Source organism: Ptychodera flava, unplaced genomic scaffold (genome assembly GCF_041260155.1).
Source record: "Ptychodera flava strain L36383 unplaced genomic scaffold, AS_Pfla_20210202 Scaffold_49__1_contigs__length_964681_pilon, whole genome shotgun sequence".
NCBI classification, from domain to species: Eukaryota; Metazoa; Hemichordata; class Enteropneusta; family Ptychoderidae; genus Ptychodera; species Ptychodera flava.
This window is the reverse complement of record NW_027248371.1, coordinates 60,615-86,846: the sequence shown is the minus strand read 5'-3', so window position 1 is coordinate 86,846 and position 26,232 is coordinate 60,615. Positions and strand designations below refer to the sequence as shown.

The following is a 26,232-nucleotide window of genomic DNA, read 5'->3' as shown; positions in this document are numbered from 1 at the left end:
TACTGTGTACACTAGAGGATGTGGGTGAAATTTGTGACAGCCATGTATTGACACAGAGCGTGTCTCATAGATTAGCAACAGACTGAAAGAACAGATCATTTGACACTATTGAGCACACGTTCAGAATAGTGGTTGTCAAAAGTAATTATCTGAAGGGATTCATTTCAGTATTAGGTTAGGGTTAGTGTTTGGATTGCGATGGTAATCTTGAAATGTATACTATCAGTTAATAAAAATCTGACAACTATTAGCCTAAAAGGTCTACTATGCTTGGTGTGTGACTAGAGTTGAAGGGCGAATTGATTAAATTCCATCGATCTAACGTTCAATTCAAAATACATGTATCCATTATGTTTTCAGTATCAAAATCAAACTCTATTAAATGTAGAATATTCTGAAAATGTACACTATACATTTTCAATACACAAGACAAGACAAGGCTATCTGCTCATTTTTATTCACCATCATGTAATGCACAGGAATTATTAAAATAACGATAATGCATTTGTAGCTTTGTATGGCTGATTTTTGTGATTAACCCTTTTCCTGCCAGTCGGTGAAAATCCGCTTGAAATTCGGTGTAGCCAGAATCTAAGCACTGGTGACCGTTATTCTCCCAACTCGGTGGAAATCGGGCCCTTTTTGGTACCCCCTTTCCTGCCAAGTCGACGGCACTACGTTTTGCTATCCCCTGTGCGTTTAGGGGTCATCCGAGGAGAGGTTTTCTGACAAGGAACGCCTTTTCCCCTCGAAATGGGTTCGCAGGGAGTCGATAGACAGGGAAAGGTGCAGAAACCTGTCCGCCAGTCCCCCACACCCGAGGGGGCTGGTTTTTTTTTACCGCTTTTTAGCGGACTTGGCAGGATAGCATGGTGACGTTTTCTGGCGGAGTTGGACGTACTTGGCTGCCTGGCACTATACAGATTGCTGCCGAACTTGACCAACTCGGCAATGCTAACTAGAAGGCTACCTCTTGCAAACGACTTGGCAGATATGCCGATGGTGCGAGACGAAAGTCACTTATTCAGTTGTGCGTGACTGAAAATGAGAAGTATTTTTGACGGGACGGCTCGACTTGTTCCTCCCATTGAACGGATATGAACGACTCGGAAATACCATTACAAACTGGTGTCCGACGTACTAAGCTGGGCTTCAGCTCTGCAAGTTCAAGCCAGGCAACGTCCTTCACTGCCTTGGCCGTGCCATTCAATGGACGTAGCTTTGGCTTTTTTATTTATTCCATCGTCCGAAGTATTGGCTCTGGTTTGCAGGCAAACGTATCCTCTTGCCGACGCATTGGTAACTACGTACGCTGTTTGCGTACAGAGAATTCAAAAGGGCACATAAGGTCAATGCGTAGTCAGGCTACGGGGATACCGTCTGCATTTAGCAGGGACTGCTTTTGTTATGCAAACCAGCTAGCAGTACAATATGGCTGCCAGGCATGTGGACACGTCGATGGCTAGAACAATGGAAGCATATTGCGTTGCACCCGTGCATCGCAAAAGTGACTGAAGACTTGGGTGTAGTGACTGGTTATCACTGGTTAGCTGCAGCCCAAGCCATGTCGGTACCAACCCGTACCTGACTGAGGACCACTCGATTAAGTCAGTAATGAACGGTAACACTCGTAAGCCAACTCCCAACTGAGCTGGCTAAAGTACGTTGAGCTGTGCTTCAATGGCTCAGCCATGTCGTTAATACAACGGCAAAAACGTAGTTTTTGTGCTACACTGCCAAGTCGTTTAAGGTACGTATTCAATTGACCCTACCCTGGGGAAACAGGACAGGTTTGACGGTGCTTCTGCACCCCTAGCACGACCCTCAGGGTCTCTGACTAACAGACGAGTGAGGTGATGTTTGTGCCTAGCGGACGTGTGTAATACTGAAGGAGTTTATTTCCGAAAAAATAAACATGAAACGGCAATAAAATGACGCACTCCCAGGGGCAAACAAAGCCGGTGACCTCAATTTTTTTCTGCAGCAACCCTTGAGCTCCTTCCCCTGTCTACGGGCATGTAGAAATTATCGAAGTCTAACACGTATAAGTACGGCTAAAACTACCCTGAAAATGGGCGATTTCTGCCAAAATGCCTGGCAGGATAACATGCAGGAGAGCCAATCTTTTGCAGGCACATATTATGGGGCGGTTTTTCTACTGACTTGGGAGAATAATGGACAAGGGCGCTCGGCAGGAAAAGGGTTAAAGGATATGTTGAATTTTTTCATCTCTTCCTTGCTCACTATAAAAGCAATATTATGTTGATAGAGTTTGGCATCAGTGTTAGATAAGATAAGATTTTCAATTTCAATTCTAATATTTGCTGATCGGAAACTGCAGCTGAATGTTTTTGCCGAGACCTGTGTCAAGTTGTCAAGTCTGTGCAGTAAAACCAGTAGTTACCAATTTTTTTTAGTGCAGATTAATGGAAACATGATTAGTTTCTTTGTTGATTGTAGCAAAGAAATGGGTAAATTGACCAAAAATGCCATAAAAATGATGTTAAAATCATTAGCAAAGTAATGATTAAAATAGACACTGGAACAAAAAACTGACCTTTGCATTATGTTTAAGTAGTGTTTCCATAACATCTACATGATTCTTTTCAGTAGCGACATGTAGCGGTGTCAGAAAACTGAAACATAAGTAACAGATATAAGTTACAATATCAAATCCCCTTTCTCTGAATGCGATACAAATCCTAAATGATTTCTACAGTTGCCCGTACAATTTTTATCAGGAATGACTACAATCAAAATACACATAAATAAATATGACTTGGAGTGTGTATAACATATGGTAACTATGGCTTGTATGACCTTGCAGAGAAACTCTGAGCAAAAGTAATTGCACAAATTGAGAGATCAATTCAGAATAGAGCTGATTATCACATCTTCATGCAAAATTAAATATTCTTTTCTTCAAGGACACAGACGCATCTTTACTCACTCTTTATTCTTGTCATTGAGATTGGCTCCTTTCCTTATAAGCAGCTCAGTTACTTGTTTTCTCTTGGGAAACCCTGATCCCACCGCACAGTGCTACATCAATGCAAATCAAATGTATCATTAATCTTCCATTAGAGAATGATGAAAGTATTTTAAGTAAACAGGACATATTTTTAACATCAGAAAATGCAGGTATAAGAGGCATTTGGACATCATTTACGAATGGATTATAACAATAGGCAGCACACCTTCATACAGCAAAATTTTGATTCAAATCTCGTCTCATTTGAAGTTTGTCTATGCTGGATATGAATCACTACTTGCCATCTCATTATTAAACAAAGCAACATATATTCTATTAAAAGCTAACTTACTAAAAATATTCTAAATATTCCAAAAAGGTACTAGTGAGTTAGTCTTCTCCTCAAACAGGAGTTTCAGTTCACGGTTGCAAATTTGTATTTACCAGTAGTTAAAGTATGCCAAATGCCACATTTTTAATGAACTAGTATCTCCACTACTTCAACTTGACATTAGGTCATTCATGCAGTGCTCATCAGTAATTTGAACAAAAACTATATTGTTAAATATCGTTCAAATTTGTATTAATTTTCCATGGGAAGATAACAACATTCATCAAAATTAATGATATTTAACCCTTTGAACCCCGCTCGGACATAAATGTCCGATGACGTCATAGAGTACCAGGGGTCAGGGTGCAAAGGGTTAAGAGAGAATACAATTTGATGGCTGACAGTTGTACCTACCATTGGTGTGTCATGAGTGTGGGGATGTTTAAAATTCACAATGTCCAATGTCAGGTGTTTCTTCACTTTGGCTACATCACCTTGGCGACAGGCTTCTAATAAATTTTGACCTTTGAACTCAACTGAGAGGGGACAGAAAGGGAGGAAGATTATTATAATAACATAGAAAGACAATTGAAACTTTAGATAGAACACATAAATTTATTTTGGCAAATATTTGTCTCTTTTACATCGCCGCTCACTATGGATGCATGAAAATTTTCTATACGAATTTGAGATATTTATCATGTAATCTCTGATTTCACAGAACATATTCCCATTTTCATGGATCAAATTAATCTCAAAAACAATATTGACTGAATACATATTTTCATTTGAAAGACTTCCCTTCTCAGGTCAAGTATTTTGAAGTGTCGACACCGTTATGAGTTTCAGACGTTGGACAGAATGTGATTCTTAATTAAGATAACAACCTAACCTGCTAGTAGGTTTGATATTAAGCTAGTATGCACATCAAAATTGAAAGACTTAAACTTTTGCTGAAACTTTCTTTGAGGAATCTTTCAACATCCTCTTTCAAAATCACGAATAAAAATTGGTGGTCACCATGCAAATTTTGGTACTAGAGAAACAAGTTACCCAAAATTTACTGATATCTGAAACTCAAACTGGCTACCACCCCCATGTTATCTCTATGAAGAAAAATGAAATTTTCGATTTTAGAAAAACTAAGACTGTGAAACTTTTCTCACACCAAAAGTTTCAAAATTAATACCCACAAGTGGTAGATCAGAAAAGAATTGTAAAAGTTTGAGAGTCTGAATATCTGTCCCAGAGGCGCATTCTACAGGGCTTGGGGCAGTCAACCAGTAAATTTAACCAGGGTTCCAAACTCAGGCTACAGTTCCCTTAACCATCTATGCACATTCCCTATCACAAAAACAATGAAGACTTACACTGCAATCTCTCCTGTAGTTCCCTGGTGGGCGCGGCATCAAGTGCATTTTTGGAATGGCAGTTGACGATGGTTGGATCAGCACCATGACTGAGAAGCAAAGAGCACACTTCAACTCTGGACTTGGATGCTGCTTCATGTAGCGGTGTAAACTGCCACAGGTCCATGGCATTGACATTGCCCCCATGTTTCAAGATCATCTCTGTGACTTCGTAGTGTCCATAGGAACAAGCATTGTGCAGTGGTACCAGTCCCCTGTTATAAGCAACGGCAAATATTGGAAAGATGTTCTACACAAAGGATGCAACAGTCCAACAGGATAGCATACAAACAGGCAGATTTGAATCACTGGAAATTCTGAGATTTTACTCTTGTAATAAACTGCGACAAGAAAATGTCAAAATACTTGAGAATAAAACTGAAATTTAAACAAATACTGGAAAATGTGCAAGCTAGAAAACAAACAAACATGATAAATCTGAATCTTTTTCTTTGTACAATGCAGTGGACTCCTTTCTCCAGGGTCCACGTTTTTCATGTTTACATAAACATATTCCATGCCAAGTATTAAAATTCTAGTCAGAGATTATAGAGATAATTTACGATGTCTGTCTGTTAAAGCCGATTAGAATTCATAGCAATGCTTACCCTTTGTCCTTTGCATGTACGTCAGCTCCATGCTGGAGCAGCAGTTGTACAATTCTTGTCCTGTTATAACCCGCAGCTAGATGTAAAGGTGTTGACTAAAGAAACAAAAATACATGTATGAACTAAAACGAATGACCTGCACTAGACTATGATCTTTTCATACTCATTGTAAAATCTGACATAAAATTATATTGGTAAAGAATGAAATGTTAGTGCTCAATTGATGTTATAAAATTTTCTATATTTTCAATAAAGTTTTGAAGTTTGAGCTCCTGGTTGTAGCCACCTAATACACCCATTATTATTATTAATTTTGTGGTTTCCCACGCTCCATTGACGACTCAAACACTGTGGTTGAACTGAATCTTTTTGGAATACTGAACACAATGCCATTATACATCACCAACATTCACTTTACATCATCAATGTTCTAACTGCATGATAATTTTTGAAAGCAGAGAACCTACAGCTGTAGTGCCATGTATTGTTCAGGACACAGATTTACTAAATAAGCCATACTGTACAGTATTACTAGTGAAAAAATATACACAACGCATAATATTAAAGAAAAAGTTAAATAGAAACACAACACACAGTGTAGCTGCATGACATCACGATCTTATTTCTTTACATGTATATCCAATGTTTTCCTGGTAATGTATTAGTAATATTACAGGCATAGAGACATCTATATTTGCTATGAGATTAGCATGTTTCTGGATAGATGTCACTCATGTCATTACATGATGCTTGCAAATGTATCAAAAACTCACAAAGTCAATAAATGAAGTTTAAAATATTTGCTTCTCTGTACCTATTTACTTCATATATTTTTCCTGTTTACCTAATTTTTTTTTCTTCATTGAACATTACATAAAAACAATTGTAGACAATTTCTACATTCAAGAGTTTATTTGATGAAACCAGAAAATTTTGTTTGATTGAGAAAGACACAGACAATAATCATTAACAGATTGTAATGAAGACATGCACGTACAAAATAGGTATTTTCTTTGCTTTGAATTTCAGACTAATAACCCTTTACCCCTCATCCTGCCAAGTCTATGTCAATGTCAACATCAGGTCAGATTGATTAAAACCAGTGAGGCATGACATTTCCCATATGTTGCATTTTAACAAGACTAAAACACTGAAGGCATCTGAAAACACACATACTATAAACATGATTTTTCCTGACTCAATTTGCTGTAACATACCACGCCCAGAAGATGAAAATATGTACAGGATTCCACTCAATACAGCTTTCTACTGATTTGGCAGAAGGGGAAGTGACGGGTCTTGCAGGATATGGGATAAAGGGGTTAAATAAAATATGATGCATCCACAAGTGCATTTATATTACCAATATCATTGACAAACATCTTGAATTTGAGATGTAAATGGTGACAGATACTATGGATTAGACCTTTGCAATAAGAGGATTCATTGAACTCTGATAGATTGATTGCTATTAATGTATAAAGAGAGAGTGAGAGAGAAGGTGCCATCATCGTTTACTGTAACTCATTAAGTGGATGAACTGTTACCTTTCTACCATCACTTGCATGACAGTTGACATTTAATGGTGTCAGCAGACTCATCAATTTATCTTCGTTTCCGCTACGAGCAGCTTCCAAGAGCTCATCTTTTTTGTATTCCCCAGTAAGTACAGCCCTTGCAGATGGCTCAGCTAAATCCAATGCCGTTTTGCCATCAGTGGTTCCTTATATTAGGATCTCCACCGTGTTGAAGTAAAACTGGTAAAACAACAAAAGAAATGGACTTGTATGTTTATTTATTTCTCCAATATTAATGACATAACAAGGCCTCAAGTAATATGACTGACTGAAGTAATATTACTATACTATCAATCTTGCAATTTTCTAGAGATAAAATAAACGCATGGAAGGTGTTCTTTTTAAAATCTCCTTTAAAGTAATATTTTATTCACGTCATCATTGATTATCTATTATGGTTGTCTGTACAAAACACAATAAATTGAGTATCAGAATTGCTATTTTAACTTACTCATACCAACTTGATTCTTCTTGTCACAATATTGATAAAAGTGTTTGTGTCAAGCAGTATAACTGACGAAAATGTTTTATCACACAAGAACAGAGCTTATTCTATACTGCACACTCATTTTTGATAATGATATGCAAGATGACAGGAAGAGTACTCACCGATGCATACATCAATCTTTCCTTTGATGGATGCTTCATGCAGTGGCGTATAATTCCAGTTATCTCTTGCATTAGCATCACCTCCGTGTCTCAGTAACAAAGTCACAACTTCAGCATGCCCAAATGAACACGCATTGTGTAATGGTATCAGGCCACCGTCATCTCTAGAATGCACATTAGCGCCATGCTGCAGCAGATGTTCCACTACATCTTTACGTCCAAATCCTAACAATTTAATGAGGACAAATCAGTGAACTGCACATTATGGATTACCATGGATATCTTAATCTTCCTTTATAGGCTTTCAGCATCCATGACTGAATCTTGTCAGATAGCAGTATGAGTAAAAAGAGCATGTATTCAGTGTTTTGGAGCACTGCACACTCACAGCTCATGTCAAATATACAATTAAAAATTTTTCCTACCAAAACAATTTATTTAAACCTTGTAAATATTTACTTTACATATGTTGCACAGATAAATAGAATGTATTTGTTTTCCTGAAATATTATACTGATATACTTAAAAGCTTTATTTTGATAATTCCTTTACATGGTAAATCAATTGCTAAGCTCTGTCTATTTTACAATGAAGATTATGTGGAAATATTACGGGAAATGAATTCAGTTATGACATGGGAAGCCGAAATAAATCATTCTGCAAACATACGAAATTGTGGATGTGAAATTTTTCGTGTAGAAGATAACGTCAATTTGATGTAAAATTTGATTTAATCTGACGTATAATTAACAGCTCATAGCAAAAATATTCTTGACAGACGAAATAGTAAGGATACTCTAATAACATTCTACCAAACTGAAACACTTGAGGTAGAATGGATGACAAAATATGTCCATAGTAGTACAGTGTAATGTATGATTTAGCTTATTCCCCAAATTTATACATTCAGTAAATTTCATTTTATCTGTATTAATTCTGTTTATCCCCAGCTATGAAAAGTAACGGCTCATAGCAAAAACCATACAAAGCTTCACTTTCAATTAGCACTAAGATAATATTAGAATACATGAAGATAAAGCTATTCCATATAAATGAAAATATTGGCAGACTTCACAAGACCAGACAGCATGCATATATCCTGAAGTGCCGAGCATGACTGACTTTTGTAAGGCCAAAAAAAAAAAAGAAATGTTTCTGGTCAGGCCTTTCTTAAAAAAATGGTGCGGCGACGCGAATTTTTTTTTAATTTTTTTTTCCCCTCAAGGGAGGGAGGAGGGTCAGTTTTATAGTTTTATCAATATAGTAACATTTAACTCTTCATGCAGTCACTGATCATGTGCCCCAAAGAATTTTCTCTTTCTCTTCAGCCATTTTGGTTTGGTGTCATAGTAATCAGTACGTAGTTTTGCCGCAGCCGCCGGCCACAACCAGGAAAAAAAAAGGTGACGCGCTGTTGTTCAAGTGACGGGCGCGCTGACCAGAAACATTTCTCTTTTTTTTTGGCCTAAGAAAAGAATATTTGCACAATTGGTAATGTGGCAATGAAAAAGTCTAGTGATATTCAAAAAAGACAGGCTTCTCTTCATTTTTGGTAGTGTTAAATTTGTGGCCAAAGGTCAGCCGCCTGAATATCAAATAATACAGGAGACATTCAGTAGACATATCCTGCTGATAATCCTTGGGTACAGAGCAGACAGATTAAGTGCCCTAGGTGTGAAGTGTAGTATTTTAGAAGCAACACTGAGAAAATCTATCAAGGTCACAGTAATAACATGCAATTGACTTTATCATTCTCTTCGGCCCTTTACACTCAATGAAAAATTTGTTTTTGTGTATTGGTATCTAAATAATCACTTGTAGAAATTCGAATTTATGGACTCTTCCTTTTGACGTAATTTACTTGGTTCAAATAAAGTAACATTCATTTCCTGGTATGTGCAATTCTCAAGTCAGCACTTAAATATTAGCTTTAGTTAAAATACTGAAACTTTAATCACTTTGAACATTTTTATTCATAATTTACCTTAGTATGTAATAATCAATTAATTTGGTTTTCTTTAATCAAAGCAAAATCTTTGCCTTTTAATGTTAAGTTTGATTTACAACATGGAGGTAGCTATATTAAATTTGAATTAAATTCTTCGAAGGATGAAACCATTACCCCCACTGTGCACCACACGGCAATTCAGTCATCAAATACGCAATCGAAAATGTGTTGGAATGCTTTTATGTTTGAAGACATCTGAATTCTCATTGTTAACTATAAATTACAATTTGGCCGGATATCTCTGAAGGACTTATCGAATTGTAATGTAAACAAGCATACATACAAAAACATGTGTACCATGGCTGTAGCAACGAAAATCAATGTATCATAAAAAATTCTCTCTTAAAATAAAGTATCAAGGCTACTGGTAGTTTTGTTGGTACAGAAACAAACGTTCGTTTTTCTCTCAAATCAATCCCTACATGGACGTCAAGCGATTAGAGTTATTTGACATGTGAATGTTTTGAGAAATATGCAAATTTTGGGTGACTGATTCATTTCTGACGGCGTCGAAACGCGTCGCTGCGACTTCACGACTGTACATAGACGCTGATTCATCTCAAGTTTGCGAAATATACATTTCATCAATAATAGATAGCAAGGTAATTTTCAAAGCTACAGACGATTCTAGTATATTCCTTCTCTCATTGTAAAAACATTACAGAAGAGAGATTGGAAAATCACTCAGATCGGACATAACTTTAGCCCAGCTGGCCTCTCCCGACACCTCTTACCTGCGGCGAAGTGTAGCGGTGTACTTTTCCTCCCGGCTGTATCTCTAGCATTAACGTTATGTGAAGAAACAAGTTTCTTCACTCGAACGAGATCTCCATTTCTGCAGGCTTCAAAAAGCTCTCGATTGGGGTCTACATTTTCAGACTGCTGAAGAAGTGACACCGACCGTCGGGAGGCCATATTTGATGTGTCCTTTCCGCAAGATCACGCATTTTCTCGCAGAGAAAGAAGTCTCGTCCGACAAAACTATCAAGCGGTAACTTATAAGATTTATTTGTCACCATGATTAGACCGGAAATAAATCATTTTTACTTCCACAAATATTAATAAATTTCACCTAAAAATATTCACAATTGGGGATAAGGATAACTGCATGAACAGGTACGCTGGCATCTATAGTCACGTGACTATATTCATGCATGCGAAATTTCTCGAGAACGAATTACTCGCGGGAAATATGCATATCATCATCACTCAGACTGTCTGACTCTGTTTAATAACAACGTACGCTACTCTTAAATTGTCGCCAACCGCTTCATCGGAAAAATGGCTGATCAAGACAATAATGACGATTATGACAGCGAAGAGGAAGTTGAAATGACGGCAGCAGACGTTTTGGAGAAGCTTGAAGAGGTAAAAAAAATACACGACCACATCTAATACAATGCGAGAACAAATCAAACTCCGTAGTTCCGTCGCCCACAACTTCCCCGGCTATTTGGGGTGCCGAGTGTTTTTTCCCACCATTCTTTAATCGCCTGGGAAAGTTGTGGACTAGCAAGTCAAGGCGGATTAGTATGATTTTGATCAATGCTAACCCCAAACTAATCGTATAATCCAGCACTGGGGTCCGGATTTGCTGCATTTTCGTAGCCCACAACTTCAACAGTTGCCTAGTAAAGTTGTAGGCTATGGAATCCGGAACTGCAGCAAGCACAGGCATAGCTGCAGTACAATAGCTCAGGTTTTGCCTGGGTAATTGTGTCGGGAGGCACAAATACCCAGGCAAAACCTCGAGCTACTGTACTGCAGCTAGAACAGGCACAGTCAGGGGGATAAGGCATTATAAGTCATGGCAAGAGTGTAAAAGAAATAATAAATTTAGGATTATAAATACTGTTGTAAAATTTGACATTTTTATCAATATTGTTTACTTACAAAAGTACCCTACTGAATGATTACCAGTATTTATCCCAAATTCACACAGTTGTAGCACAGATCCTGTTATTTATAAATTTATGATTATGAATATTGTTGATAAAAATTTAATATTTCTGTCGTTATTGTAAACTTGCAAAAGTACCCAACTGCACTGGAATTCTGAATGATGATGGGTATTTATGCCATATTCATGCAGTTTTAGTTCAGACCCTCAGAAATGTAGTCGAAATCAAACAATATAGTTACAGCTGTAGCATTGCATAGTAACTTGATGCATGGCCACATTACTGACTTGGCGCTCTCTTTGAATAGTGAATAATAGGAAGGGGGTTGATTCTGAGCATAACAGCAGTGCACAGGCCTTCAAATAACCCACATTTTCTTCACCACTGGCTCTTGATTTAAAAGTTTTACCACTCAGGGCAGCTTGATAGGTCAAGCATCGAACAACCTTGTTATACCCTCAGCTATGTGATGTGTAAACCTGGGCCATCGAGAAATAATGCGTCTTTGAGAGTTCATGCAATTTTTTAGCGCATTCACATTTTAACAGCAATATGTCTGATTTGCATTTGGGTAAATACTACTATATTCAAACTAGCGTCTCACACATGCAGGACATCTATTAGAGGTGGACCAATCATTAGCATTCATCAGGTATGCTTACATCACTAACAGCAGACAGAGATAGAGGCATTCAGCAAGTTGCCATTATTGAATAGAGGCATTACCTCCTAGCATAATATGAGGCATGTAATAAAAACATTATAGCCCAAACATGGAACTATGTTCCTGAAAGCATGTGACCATTTGCTCTCCTTACGTTGGGCAAATGGTCTCCTCAGCCTCGATATGCTAGATGGATATGGTAGATGGAAATGCCTCGATTCAATAATGGCAACATGCTGGTTGCCTTTCTTTCTATATAAAAGCTCAGGATAAGCAACAGTGAAAACACAGTCACACAGTCTTTGCCTGAAAACAAGAGCAGTAGATAGGACAATATCTTGGAAAGTGTAAACAGGGATAGAAATACTTTTTTATTTCTTGTGGCAAAAGTTTGCCACCGGATATAAAATCAGGTGGCAATTATGAAAAATCTGGTGGCAGTTTAACACATCATGTGATCGGTATAATACAGCATTTTGTCGTTGCCACATACTCATTCTAATTTTTAAATTCTTGAAAATATGGTGTGTACACGTCATAAAAAGTCAACCCATACAGCCTCGAAAAAATTGTTTCAAACTTACTAACCGTGGGACACGTGAATTTCATTTTTACTTGCTCTAGAGGAAAAATTACTTGCCGTAAATTTTAATAACTGTACCAGTAATTTGTAACAGAGAGCAAGAGTTTGGCCATATGAAGTGAATTCAAAGAGGGAAAAAACAGATTCAAACATGAACTACATGTACATCTTGTTAAAATGCAGGACTATTACCAAATCTGAAATGTAGCTGAAGAAATGTGAGAATACTTTAGTCTTTTCTGTAGATTTTGCCATCTCGAAAACATCTTTGAATTTGGAATTTTTCCACAACCTAATCCAAATTAAAATTTTGCATAAGAGTAATAAGCTTGTGTGATTTACAATGTGCATGGCTGGCTGCTGCTCTTTATTATCACGCTGAGATCACAAACAACTGCTCTGCTAGTGTTTATCTTCCAATGCATACGCACATGTACATCTGCAACCCTTTTAACTGTTTACATGTTTGCTCACTGAGCACAGCAGTCTTTCAAAGTTTTATTTTGATAAATGTATTCGTCAAGAGAGCAGATTCAAGTTTCGTTTTCGTTACTCTTCAGTGCAGATTTGTTTTCTGTAAGTGAGAGCCGATCCCTAACAACCAAAGTCACGTAATTTGAAACTGTCTGCATCTCACGCACTACGTAGTAGCTGCAATGTGTGGCCTCCTTGGTCGACTGAGCCCGTTTCGACTACGATGTAAACTTGTATTTTTTCAACAGGGTGTTGATTTACATTGAACAGTAAGCATTGCCGAGATCCATGGCTTCGAATAAGTTTACATCCATTTACCAAGCACACGATGCAATTACACTATCGCGTGAAGCTGATCGCGATCGACTGTTATACAACTCATACACTTACACTAAAGAGAATGGCAACCACTGTCAAGAGCATACCACTTCACGGCACACATACAAAACAGTGAGTTCACTCCGTGTCGTTGGAGATAACATGTCGCAAAACTCTATTTTTACGACGTTTTGTGTGTTACAACAGCAAAACGATTATTTTGCGATGTCTGGCCGATTTTCAAGGGTTTTCAGAAAATACTTATGAGAGTTGAAGGACTTACAATGATTGTAGGCGTGTACAGACCTAATGAAATACATTTTCAAGCTTGAATTGTCCAGAGCTAAGTTAATTCAACCGCTGGTGCACTTGCCCGTCGGACGGGAAGCATATTGATTTTACTTGCCCGAACGCAAATTGACTAGCCACGGGCGTCGGGCGATAGGAATTTTTGAGCCCTGTACTGGCTAATGAATTGCAAGTATTTATCATTATTTAATTCATGCAGGCTGCAGTTTGGCTTTGTTTTCAAAATGTCACAACATACTTTTATCTTGTGTGGTATGACTGCGTATGCGGCGATCACTGAGGGCAACAACATGTCAAGTTTACAAAAGCTGCTGTCATCGATATGGAGATTAGCCAATCACAAGTTTGGATTCACGCTATGTTTTCATTCATGCCAAAATGTCGCAATTAGTTTGTTTTTGTTTTTTTTTTTGCTAATGAGTTTTTCCGCCGTCAGACAACGCGTGTTCCTTCAGCGTTCCTTCATTCAAGCCGTAGGATCGATGACATGATGACCCAAAATTTAGTGGCAGAAAAATACCACCAGAAAAAAATTTTGGTGGCAGATTGACAGTTTTTGGTGGCAAATGCCACCATTGCCACCGATTATTTCGAACACTGGTGTAAAAAAGGCATATCCTCAATGTGACCAATTTAAGCCTATAGTCTAAAGATGAAGGGTCCCTCCCAAAGCCACAGGGATCACAGACCTCATGTCAAGTATATTGAGAATATGCCATAAATGTATGATTATTGTTTTGTATAAAAACATTAGAACCAGAACTTGTTTATACCATAGCTTGGCCGCTGTAATATGTTGAAATTAAGAATAAATGTCAGAAAGTACAGAAGCACTTCAATACTGTCATAGATCTGTAATTGCTTCCTCATGAACTTTAATTGATACTTTTTAGACTGGTATGTGCATTCATACTCAGGCCTGACTCGTGTACAAATATACTCAGTCTGTATGACATGCACATACAGCAGTGTTTGTCTCATTTGTTGGCCCTAGTTCTTCCAACATATATAATAATTTTTCAGTGCGCAACACGATGGTCCAATGAAGTGAACAGATTTTCTTATCCAACAATTATTCCACATTTTTTGAAATGTAATACTTTCAGGCATGGCTGAATGAGAAGTTTGCTCCAGATCTGCTTGAATCCAAATCTGAATTGGTGGAGTGTATGCTGGAACAGATTCAACAAATGGAAGAAAATCTTCAAAGATGTAAAAAGGGAGATTTTAGAATTATTATCCATCGAATGGAGGTGAGTATATTTCTGGAAAATGAAGATGATAATATGATATCTGGTCAGTTTGGAACGATAAGGAGGAACTGCAAAATTCAATCCACATTTTCCTTGCTTACAGTATACATCATGCTATCACAGTGTACATTCATGCTCTAGTGTTAGTCATAATTCCTACTGAAGAGCATTTTATTGTTCTAATAACACAGGGTATACATGTATACATTTCTGTTTTGAAAAAGATGAACGTGATAGACACATGTGAAATTGTCAGAAATTTTCATGAACTCTCTTTCTCTAAGATGGTTTTAGTGTTGTGGTATTCAACTAACATAACATAATCTCTGTAATCTATCACATGGTAGAACTGGAAAAAGATATCAAAATCACTTCTCCTTGAACAAATTTCATGTTTTGCACAAATCTCAGGAAATCTTTAAGCCAGGAAGAGTTACTAACGTTCCCTGTGTAGATCAAAACAATCATTTTAAGAAGGAGAAGAAATGCTACCAGAGTCGCAAACTGTGTATAAATACATGAATGTTTCCTATCCAAAGTAAAACAACTTGTGTTCCTCCCACCCTTTGTCAATTTGTATGATGAATATGTAACAGGATGAAAGCAAGGTTTGCAACAACCCAATCATCTGAACACTGGTTAAAGTATTCTGTAAATGTTTTATTTCATTTTGTTTCAGATTGATCGCATCAAGTATATAATCAGTAGTTACCTAAGGATACGACTTGAAAAGGTTGGTAGTTTATTTTACGTGTGATCTCCAATATTCAAGTTATCACTGTATATATTTTGGTTGGTGTTTTGAGAAAATTTTTTCTGGTCCAATTTTTTCTGGTCCCTTTACTCTAGATATGAATGGTAAATCTCCATATATTTTTGTTAATGTTGGTAAAATTTTGCTTCACTTTTTGAAAATTTTCTTCAATTCATCCTTTACAATATAATACTGAGAATTCTAGGACTGTGTTATATTTGATATACACATGAGTAATATTAAGAACAAAAATTCAAGTCATTGAATGTGTCTCACTGTTGCTCTTCGTGCTGCAACAGTGTCTAGGGTATTTTCTCTTCAAAAGTAGTCATATGATAGCCAATTGAAAGTTCATGCAACTATGTTTTGTATACATATAGTAATTTAAGTCACTCATGTATATATTCTCATGGAACATACTAATATATTTTTGTGTGTCCCTGTAAATTTCGATTTGTTGATGGTCTTCATAGATAGAGAAATATGTTCATCGTATTTTGGATGAAGAGTTCAACAGAGGAGATGATACAGTGTCTAAACTTTCCAATGAAGAATTTGTATTTGCAAAAGAGTAAGTGCTTCAAGATGAAATCTTGAACTTAAAATATGCAGCAGTACAAAACAGCCATCATCAAAATCAGATTCATCAGCATTGGATTATGACTCGGACTCTGCTACAACCAGCTAAGTCTGACCATGAATCAGATTCTTTGATATTTCTCAAGTTGTGGCTTGGATTGTAGGATTATGAATTATATAGCAAAGTCAAATAATTTTCCAGATTCTGATATAGCAAATTCTAATGTTGTGAATTCAAATAGCAGTTTGATTGTGCCTTCTGTCGATAAATTAATTTACTTTTTTGCAGATATGCAGAAAATTTAGAATCTCATTTGAAAACAGTTGCAATGAAACATATGCCACCTAATCTACAAAATTTAGACAAAGAAAAAACAGGTAAGTCATTTATTTAAATTGATATATAGTATCCAAAGTCTGGAAAAACACTTTGCTAAGTGTTTCAAAAGTGCGAAAGGATTAATCTCTTTTCTGCTCATTGTACCCCGCTCCCCTTGAACATATTTCAGGAAAAATACAATCTTAAAGTAAATTACGTAATTTACATTGGTTTACTAAAGGCTATACCAAATATGTGGAAAAATTTATCAAAAAATGAGACGTTTATACACGTAACTGAACGAGATGATGGGGACTGTCTCAGACAAATTAATATTAATAAAGCTTCCACAAAGGAATTTTATGAACTATTCTAAAACCGTACGTGCCAGCCTGCATCATCAGAGATTGCATATACTAAAAAAAATTATGCAATCAATACAGAATGGAAAAAATCATGGTTATTAATTTATTCAACAACTAAAGAGACCAAACTGAGAATTTTCCAATATAAAGTTATGCACCGTATTTTAGCTGCAAACTCGTTTCTACATAAACATAAGATTAAGGATTCTCCACTTTGTTCATACTTTAATTCAGAAGAACATATAGAACACTTGTTTTGGAATTGTCAAGAAGCTAGCAACTTTTGGGCCTCTTTCCAGTTATTCTTTCACAAAAAGACAAATCATGCTTTAGATTTGACATGTAAAGATGTTGTCTTTGGAGTATTACCACAAAAGGGGAACAAACTTTTAAACCACTTGTTGCTAATAGCAAAATATTAACTGTATTCCAACCATTTTTCCCTTTCCCATCTTCCTAGAAAAAGTAAGAAAAGTCTCTTTCTCAGAAAGAAGTATTGTTAAAAAGACTGGGAAGATGGAAAGCTTTAGATTGAAATGGAAAATCCTTTTTCCCTTTTTTTGAAGTGACTCTTTAAATTCCTTGGTACTTTTTTGTAAAGACAGTGCCTCTTTGTTGTTGTTTTTTGTTTTTCTTTCCTTTTGTCTTCTGTTTTTGTAATTTCTCTGTTTTGTATGTTTTTCTTGTCTTGTTTATTTGCAATAAAAAATTTAGAGAAAAAAAAATCTCTTTTCTGCTCTTGAAATGTTTATGTCAAACATGTAGCATACTTAATATTACAGCAAGTTCTTACAATTTTTCTCAGTTACATGAAAAGAATTTTCAGGAACTGAACATTTCTGTTGTTAATTTTTTTTCAGAACTCTTCTAGTCAAGAAATTGGTCATTCTCCCTGTATCAACAAAAGGAATTGTTAATAATTATAACAGTTGCCACATATGTTTTTGTCTGAATAATATTGGTCAATGAAAGGAGAAATTTTGGTTCATAATGGTCATTTTTGATCAGTTAAGCAAGGCAACAAGTATGGTACATACAGTACTGTATGTGGCATTGAAGTTAGCTCAATGATGTTGACATTTTTCTTTAATTATGGAGAAGTACTGTTAATGTCATTTCACAAGTTTATAAAGTTGAAATTTAAACATTTTGTTTTTTCCCCCTTTGGCTTTTACAGCACCAAGACCAAACTTGGATAGCTATATATTTTTTAAAGTGAATGAAGATCAAGAGGGTGTCCTTGTGGAAGAAGAAACAGATGAACATGAGTAAGTGTATCTTGTTCTGGCAAGCGCCCTCAATAGGACATTTGGCAGTTTCATTTGTTTTTAAGAAAATTTTTCTTAGGTCTCATTTGAGTATGGTCAATCTACAACACAGTGTTAATGATGAAACTTTTTAAGAAGCTGTTTTTATCTCATTTTATCCTTCACAGAAATGAAGTAATTAATTTAGAAAAAAGTGCACAACACATAATGAGGTATCGGCCTGTTGCCAGCCTTGTTGAGACGGGGAAAATATCACTCATTTAGGAACAAGGTAAGGAAAATGATAACTGCATTTGAGATAATGCAGTTTACATGGTTGAACAATGAACTGTAAAATACAATTGTCCTACCATTGCCTTGTTTTGAAAATCACTGTACAATAAATTGTTTTTTTCCCTAAATGACTCACAGCTCAGAATTTTGAAGAAGTAGTACGATAGTGATGCCATGTAAATGAGTGTAGGGAAATTGTGGGAAATACTGCTGAAACTGATCCTGTTACTTTATTAATTAAATCAGAAGTATGAGATGAAAATAGTAATCTAGTTGAAGAATAGCAGAAGTGTGACTTTTGAACTTTGTGTCATACTCTAATAAAGCACACACCTGCTATATATATTTGAAATGGTTTTCAAGGAAGTAACTTGCTGACTGAACAAGTTTCTCACATGTTATAACGTATCAACTGATCACAAAAGAGCTTTAGTGACATATATTGTAAAATCTCTGACCAGACAATGAAGTGTAGCACTATTTTTATCTAACCAATCATTTGAATTGATGGAGAGATTTGGGTTAAGAGTAGTACTAACAAACCAGGCATGGCACTGTAACATTGTTTAGTTCCTATGCCATTCACAGGTGTCCTTTCAGAGTAGTTTACAATTCAAATTAAACCTGTTGACTTTTTCTCAAATATGGTAACTAAGATTTACCATATTCAGTTTCGTACAAAGTATGTAAGGAAGCTTGTGGAATGCTTCTGATCTATTCTGGAAAAAGTTGGGAAATTTTAAGGAACAACAAAGTGTGAAAAGACCTTGGGCAGCACATGTAATTTATGTTTCTGTCGTTGGTGGCGCTCTTCTTATTTCCTGACTTGTCTTGACCTGGACTTGCCCTACGAATGATACCGAAAATGAGGGCACATATTTCTGGTGGCGCCTGTTCAGTTGGTCACGTAAGCCATCAACGTCAGCAGCTTTGGTATTAGGTTTCTTGTTTTTCACTGCACTGTGTAAAAATAGCCCAGTAACAATATTTGAGGCATACTTGCAGGCTAAACAATCTGAAACTGAGTAGAACTCACAACATGGTTCATTCCAGCTATAGAAATCAGATGAAAGAGGAGAAGTCGACTTTTCTCTGTCCACTTTGAAATGAATGTATAATAAGCCTTGATCCTCTTTTTTCATGACTGCCCTGGAATGTTTATTGTAGAGAAAAGATTAAAATATTATAGTCAAAAACACACATATATGAAGTCAATTTTGAACTTCTGATTTTATTATGTTGCATGTATGCAAAGGATCTGTCGCAGATTTGTACTTTAAATCTTGGGGCAATTTCTCTATTGATGTTGCACGTATGAATAAACAGCAGTTTGAATGTTCAGATTTTAACCATGGATAGGAAAAACAATCGCAGCCAAAAGGTTAATGTAGAAAATACAAAAAAAGCCCCCGCATGTTGAGTAACCAGGTTGTGTAGTTTTCATGTATCATCTTAGTAAAACCTAAAAAATGTCAGCAATTTTGCAAACTGACCGCTGGCCATTTCTTTGTAGTGTCACTTTTTATCCCAGCTGCTGATATGAATGCAAGATGAAATACTTGAGATGGTTCATGTCATGTTGATCCTATACTGTACCCGTGTTACCCATGGCCATGGCTTGGCTGTTTTGAAGCATTGCATATCTGCTTCACAAATTCATCAGGGAGTTACTTTCAACTTTGGAATATGGCGTGTTATGATGGAAAGATGTTTGTTTGAGATAACTGTTTTCCTCTGAGTTTTGATGATACCACGTTAGTATTTACCAAGCTCAAGCAACTGTAGAAAACATTTTAATGCTCACGATATTTGTACTTTTGTCGAAATACTTCTCAGGTCATATGTTGTTTCTCATCTCCTGTTTTCCTCATTTTGAATTCATTCACTGACTCAGCCATTTTCTTTTAAGTTGCAAAAGTATACACCAACCAGAACTTGTGTGTGTCTCCATAGGTTTTACATGGAAGCCTGCCATGAGGTCAGTTGTGCTGTGATCACACGAAAATCAGTTGATGAAAAAGTGCTCTTGAGTGTGTGGAACTGCAGCTCTTGTTTATGAAGCATATTTGATACTGTGTGACTGAATAATAATGAAATCAAATGATATCCTTGCTCATTTTCATTTGTTTCTCATCTTCAATGGCTGAACTGACCCCTTGACCTTGGTGGAAAGGATGATTGGTGTATTTTTGTCCATTTTTTCTCCCTGTTGTTTCCAGCATCTCTCTGTTGACAGAATGGAGAAAAAAATTCGGATTTCTCAGAGATCGTTTTTCTTAATTTTATTTGACAATGTGTATTTTTGTGACATATATACTACTGGCACATCTGTACATGAGCAGTGAATTGGAATACTGAAATTGATTTTTCTTCAGCCAACAAAGGTTCTAATTATTTTAGTTTTTATAAAATAGTCTTTGGTATGCTTATCAAAGATTCCGTGAATTGACTCCTGTTGCAAAATATGCAAAGAGAAACCATTATAAACTGTAGTAGGGAATTGTTAGGCTGAAATTTGTTATTGTAAAGTAAAGGGACAAATTGCTCTGTGTTTTTAGAGGTATTGATTTCTATAATGGATCTTATGGATTTACACAAAGTGATAACCATGATTCATTCAAGTACTGAAATTGTGTTAAAGTGGCATTGTTGTTTTTAACAGTTTTACATGTAAACACTTTTATTAATGAAAAGGCCAATAATTGACCCCGCCAACATGCCCCGAGGAAAAAAATGAGCAAGTGAAGGCAGGTGTCGTCTGGATGCAACCCTCAAAAGCTGACATTCATGACCTTTTGGAACCAATGCATTCAGTAAGTTTTGTTATCATACTGATACTGTATATCCTATTCTAGGGTAGTCCACAGGAAGTAATGCAGGCACCATTGCAGTGTGCTATTCCGTACTTTCACTAGTACTTGAACACATTCAAACTCCATGCTTAGATAGCAAGAGTGCCAGAGATGAACGTCTGCCCTTCAGGACATAAAATTTCCATCAAACTGGCCATCAAATTGCAAGCTCCTCCAAAAATACCTTTTTCTTTCATTGAGTTCTTGCCATTTGCACGTAGTGGCAAGGTCCAATATTGTAATTGCAAGGTGCAAGACCAACTTGGTAGACAAAACCAAGTTCAAAGAGCCAGAAAAAAGGGCAATGTAACTTTAAACACCCCCTGTTGAATTTGACGGAAATGAAACATTTGAAATAAACTAAACCTGTTTTTCCTCTAGAATGTGTTTACTCTGTTCAATAATATACTACCTGTCTTAGACTTTATTTCTACATTTACTGCCTCTAAGATTTCCCTTGAAAGTTTTATGAGCTGTGTCCTTTATATTAATAGCTTGCAACCTTAGGTCACTTGATTTATTGATTGATGTGAAACACTATCATCAAAACCACAAATGGTCTTTGCATTTCTGCCAAACACATCATTTATTTTTGAATTGCTCTCATAAAATCAGTGTCAATTGAATGCCTATTTTAATTTCTTAGTTTTCAATACACGGATTGAAGGGTGTCACGTTTCTGAGCAGATGCCCTAGCTTAATGTGTCACATCCCAATGCATGATGGGTAGGGTTTAGTTACCAGGTCTATTGTAGGACTAGTTCGATTTGGAGTGTGGCCAGGACACTGAGTGTGTCTCTTACGTCACTGAGGCTGTAGCATTAACTTGGAATGCTTACAAGCAGGCATGATTGAATTTTCATGTATGTATTTATAGCAGATAGGAATTATGGCGTGAGCAATTTCTCAAATTGGGAAAAACAACCACAGTTAGAGAACAGTGTGAGATTTGACCCAATCCAATTAATTCTGCAAATACCTGTATGTAAGTGTGATTTTGTCAATTTGTTTCAATTAGTGCTGGTATTAGAAATAGGTATTTTAATCATATGGTGCAATTAATTGTTGTGTGACCATTTCATTTAATTAGATTACCACATCAGTATGGTTTAATCAATCTGATCTTGTAAAACAATATGGGAACATTTTATACAGTTGTTGCTGATTTGTCAGTATGCTTCTTCTCACACTCTCTGTTCACTTCCAGCACTTCAAGGGAACATTGCAAGGGAGCATTGCAACCTAACCAGTGTAAAAATTCAACCATGCAATAATAAACACAAGCATTGAACCATATAGTGCAAAGGATGACGCATAATTATAACCAAAAGATCACTTTGACAATGAAGCAAGGCAAATTTTCCATTTCTTACTCATCTAGGGTAAGGCGCATTTGTATTCTCAGGAAAACCACTGCCATTTAAACCCCTATAGCTGCGAATTTTATGCATAATTTTCGTGATTTTATTTTCAAACCAAAGTTGGTTCATGTAAATGTGCTAACTGAAGGACGTGTATTAAAGTATCACTGCTCACTGATTTGGACCATGCCTACATATTTTAACAGTCTGAATTATAAACGGGTGCCACACTCATAAAATGGCATCCCATGGAAAAGAACAAAAAGCAGTATTTCCTGCTCATACACATCATGATCATACCAGAAACAAGCATGATGCCATTTACTTGCATGCGCACAATACACGATGACCAACATTTTCTCTATCACATGATAAGTTTTTTAAAATGGTGGGAAATCTAAAATGATGTTAAAACATTTGAATTTACATGCCACTTTCGACACTTGTGACAGTCTCATGCACTTTTCAATCCTTCAAAGAAAACTCAGAAAACAGGATATTTTGAAATAGGTTTATTACGCATTATTGGGGCTTTGATTACTGTAGTGTATGCCTTGCAACTGAATCTTCTAACTTTTGCTCAGACTTTCCTCAAGGAAACTGTAATCAATGCTTTCTCTTGATCAACATAAAGATGAAGAGTTACCTTGCAAACTTTGTTACAAGATAAAAAAATTACCTAGCTTTTTATTGATATGTGAATGAAAAAATTGACGTTATTCCCTGTGATTTTCACAACTAGGTTAAAATTTATTTCAATTTGCAAAATAAACTAGAGTATGAAAATATCATTTACTCTATGAGTCCACACAAGTAACAAACCAGTTATGTTGTAAGAGTTTGAATCTGAAAATCTGTGATAGGTGCTTTGTTCTTTTGATCAAAAAATGAAGTCTATCAACTTTTGAGAATTCAGTCAAACTTTCTTAATGTAGAAGAATGCATCTAATGCAAGGTATAACTGAAAATCTGACTTTTTCTGTGTCTTACTCTGCATAAAGATATGCAACATATTTCAACAAAATGTAAGTCACCACTTGAGGGCGCTCTTCACTGGGTGGTTGCTCTGATAGCATGTTGAGGGTCAAACAGCGGACAGTGGCAGTCCCAGTTACCGGCTATTGACACTGACCTCAATTTAGGATATGTCGATCAGACAGCATTCAGTTAGAGATCGCTGGACTACTAAACATAAACTCTCACGTAAAATAAATTTGAACACTTACAGGGCCTTGATCAATTCACCCAGCTATTAAATCAATTCTCGTAGGTAGGTTAAATGATTGAACATAATTATGTATCTAGGCTTTTCAGTCAGTGTGTCATTGTGTGATTAGCACAAAATGTATACCATTTGTCATTTATTTTACTTAAAAATAAATTAAAATGTTTTTTTGGACATGGTGACAGTAAGATCATCTGAAGCTAATTGGGAATATTTCAAAGTGGAACTGTCAGGTTGCATGGTTGCTAAGCGAACTCAAACCAAACATGTCACGTACTACGTTCTTTCATTGTTACTATTTAACCAGCATTAAGTGTTGAGTCAAACAGCTTGCATGTCAGCATTTGGCTGTTTTCAGACAATGTTTGAAGAATTTCAATGAAGACTTTTTTCACTGGACACAGAATGGTAAACCAAGGGGGAATGCTTTAAGATACAGCAGACTTCATTTTAGTGTCTTTGCTTTGAGATGTCAATGGTTATTATTGCATATCTACATTTGATTATTATTTGGAAATAATTACAAGACTGACACAAGGAAGTGATATTTTCTTTTCTAAACTTCTGCTTTTCATTTGCCAGCATTTTTTACAAGCGCTGTCATAATTGGAAAAAATAACTGGAATAAACTTTTTTTGTCTTTTTATCTTTCTTTAGAGGATATTATATCTGAAAATTTTTTACACTGCAGTTATTTGGTATTGTCATGGTAACAGTAAAGGACACTAGCTTCTCACTTTCACTACAGTGCAGGCCAAGGTCACTGCCGTTGTTGCATGTACTCTGCTGCTGAAAGGAAGATTCTAATTGTCAGCCTACATTGAAATCTATTGTTGTTTCAGACAGCGGACAAGACAGAACCCTGCTTGTGAAATAAATCAATGAAAGCAATGGACAGCATTGGTATTGTTGTGGACAATAATCCTAAAAGGGTTTAACTGTACTTTTATGTTGATTTGAATAAGTAACCTTGCTTGCTTAGATGTACAAGGTCATCTTCATCCATGGAGCTGATGATGAAAGGTGATTTCCAGCGTAAGGCATATTTTGTGTATTCTTTCAGTTTTATATATGAAGGGTAACAATCAGGGCACCAAGGAAGCAGTGTAAACCAATCTCAGTTGTTGCAAGACATGGTGGCCAGGCTGGGTCATATACCATTCTTAGATAGGCAAATTACCAGTACTTTTCACCGAGTCAAAGGTCATCCTCATTTATGTCAGAGGGCATGAAATGAGAACTCATAATGTTTGTTTAACATAGTTACATGAAACATTTGATGTACTGACCTCTTGTTTGTTAGAGAATGAGAAAGTGGTCAAAATTAACAAATAAAGATTCTTCATTTTTCTGTATTCTTTTTTCACATATTTGATTCAGCCAACTTCACCCTTGTAGGTGCTCCCTTTGTCTTTTCTGGGATTGCAATTAAGCTAATACTGTCAAATTAATGAAAGTAAGACTACATCACTTTGAACAGGAAACATCAAAATCTCTTTCCAATAAAAAGTTCATTATCACTTGTATCTGTTGGTACGTTGCCCTGAACATGTTTATTTTCTGAAATGTATAGAAATAAGAACGACAAGGACTAAAGTTTTGTTGTCTTTGTTTGCGAAAAATAACTTTTATTGATAATCAGAGAATTTCATTTCAGGAAAATGTCTTCTGCCCCTTGCTGAAATCATCTTTGTATATGGTAGTTTGCCCGCAATACGTTTATATAGGTGTTATTTGGAATATGCTACTGCAGTAGTAGAGTTATATCATGATGCATTGGTTCTGAGATGAAGCAGTCAGTAATGGTTCAGGCTGGTTTTGAACACAGGAAGACATGTTGTAGGAAAAAATCTTGATTTCCTTCCTGACAGTGTTTCCCTTCGTTCAAACAATAATTAGCTGTTTGAATTTGATTATATAGATTCTGACCCCATGTTTTCAGTGAAGGAGTAGTTGTGTTTGTATGCCAAATACAGAATCTATTTTTGAAGAAAGTACCTCATCTTCCATTTGTGTACACTACAACATTATGATTGATCTGTTGTCATTCTTCATGTCTTCCCCTCTGTGTTATGTATTAACCCTTTTCCTGCCATAAGTTATCATTTCCCCATCAGCCAATGCAGTGAAAAGTGGTATTGAGCCAAAACCATATGTATTTCCACCCATTTAGCTTGGTCTTTTCCAATAGCTTTTGTCCATAAAAATCATGTTACAGTAT

At 36.2% G+C, this 26,232-nt stretch overlaps 2 protein-coding genes across 5 annotated transcripts in view; one reads left to right on the top strand and one right to left on the bottom strand.

The window, feature by feature from the left end:
* The window catches only part of LOC139128326 (poly [ADP-ribose] polymerase tankyrase-1-like), a 31,096-nt gene extending 20,642 nt beyond the window's left edge, over positions 1-10,454 (bottom strand). Inside the window, 9 exon segments of the mRNA XM_070694120.1 lie at positions 2,558-2,636; positions 2,951-3,042; positions 3,717-3,838; positions 4,673-4,926; positions 5,320-5,414; positions 6,867-7,037; positions 7,039-7,076; positions 7,506-7,730; positions 10,248-10,454. Coding sequence (XP_070550221.1) covers positions 2,558-2,636; positions 2,951-3,042; positions 3,717-3,838; positions 4,673-4,926; positions 5,320-5,414; positions 6,867-7,037; positions 7,039-7,076; positions 7,506-7,730; positions 10,248-10,428 — 1,257 coding nt within the window. The 5' untranslated portion in view covers positions 10,429-10,454.
* A 209-nt stretch (positions 10,455-10,663) lies between these two features.
* Positions 10,664-26,232, top strand: part of LOC139128327 (DNA replication complex GINS protein SLD5-like) — a 46,181-nt gene continuing 30,612 nt past the window's right edge. For all 4 annotated transcript variants that reach the window (XM_070694121.1, XM_070694125.1, XM_070694122.1 and 1 more), the window contains exons 1-7: positions 10,664-10,881; positions 14,869-15,015; positions 15,695-15,748; positions 16,243-16,340; positions 16,638-16,726; positions 18,210-18,300; positions 18,468-18,571. In XM_070694121.1, the coding sequence (XP_070550222.1) occupies positions 10,795-10,881; positions 14,869-15,015; positions 15,695-15,748; positions 16,243-16,340; positions 16,638-16,726; positions 18,210-18,300; positions 18,468-18,564 (663 nt within the window). In that variant the 5' untranslated portion in view covers positions 10,664-10,794 and the 3' untranslated portion in view covers positions 18,565-18,571. The remainder of the gene's footprint in view (positions 10,882-14,868; positions 15,016-15,694; positions 15,749-16,242; positions 16,341-16,637; positions 16,727-18,209; positions 18,301-18,467; positions 18,572-26,232) is intronic.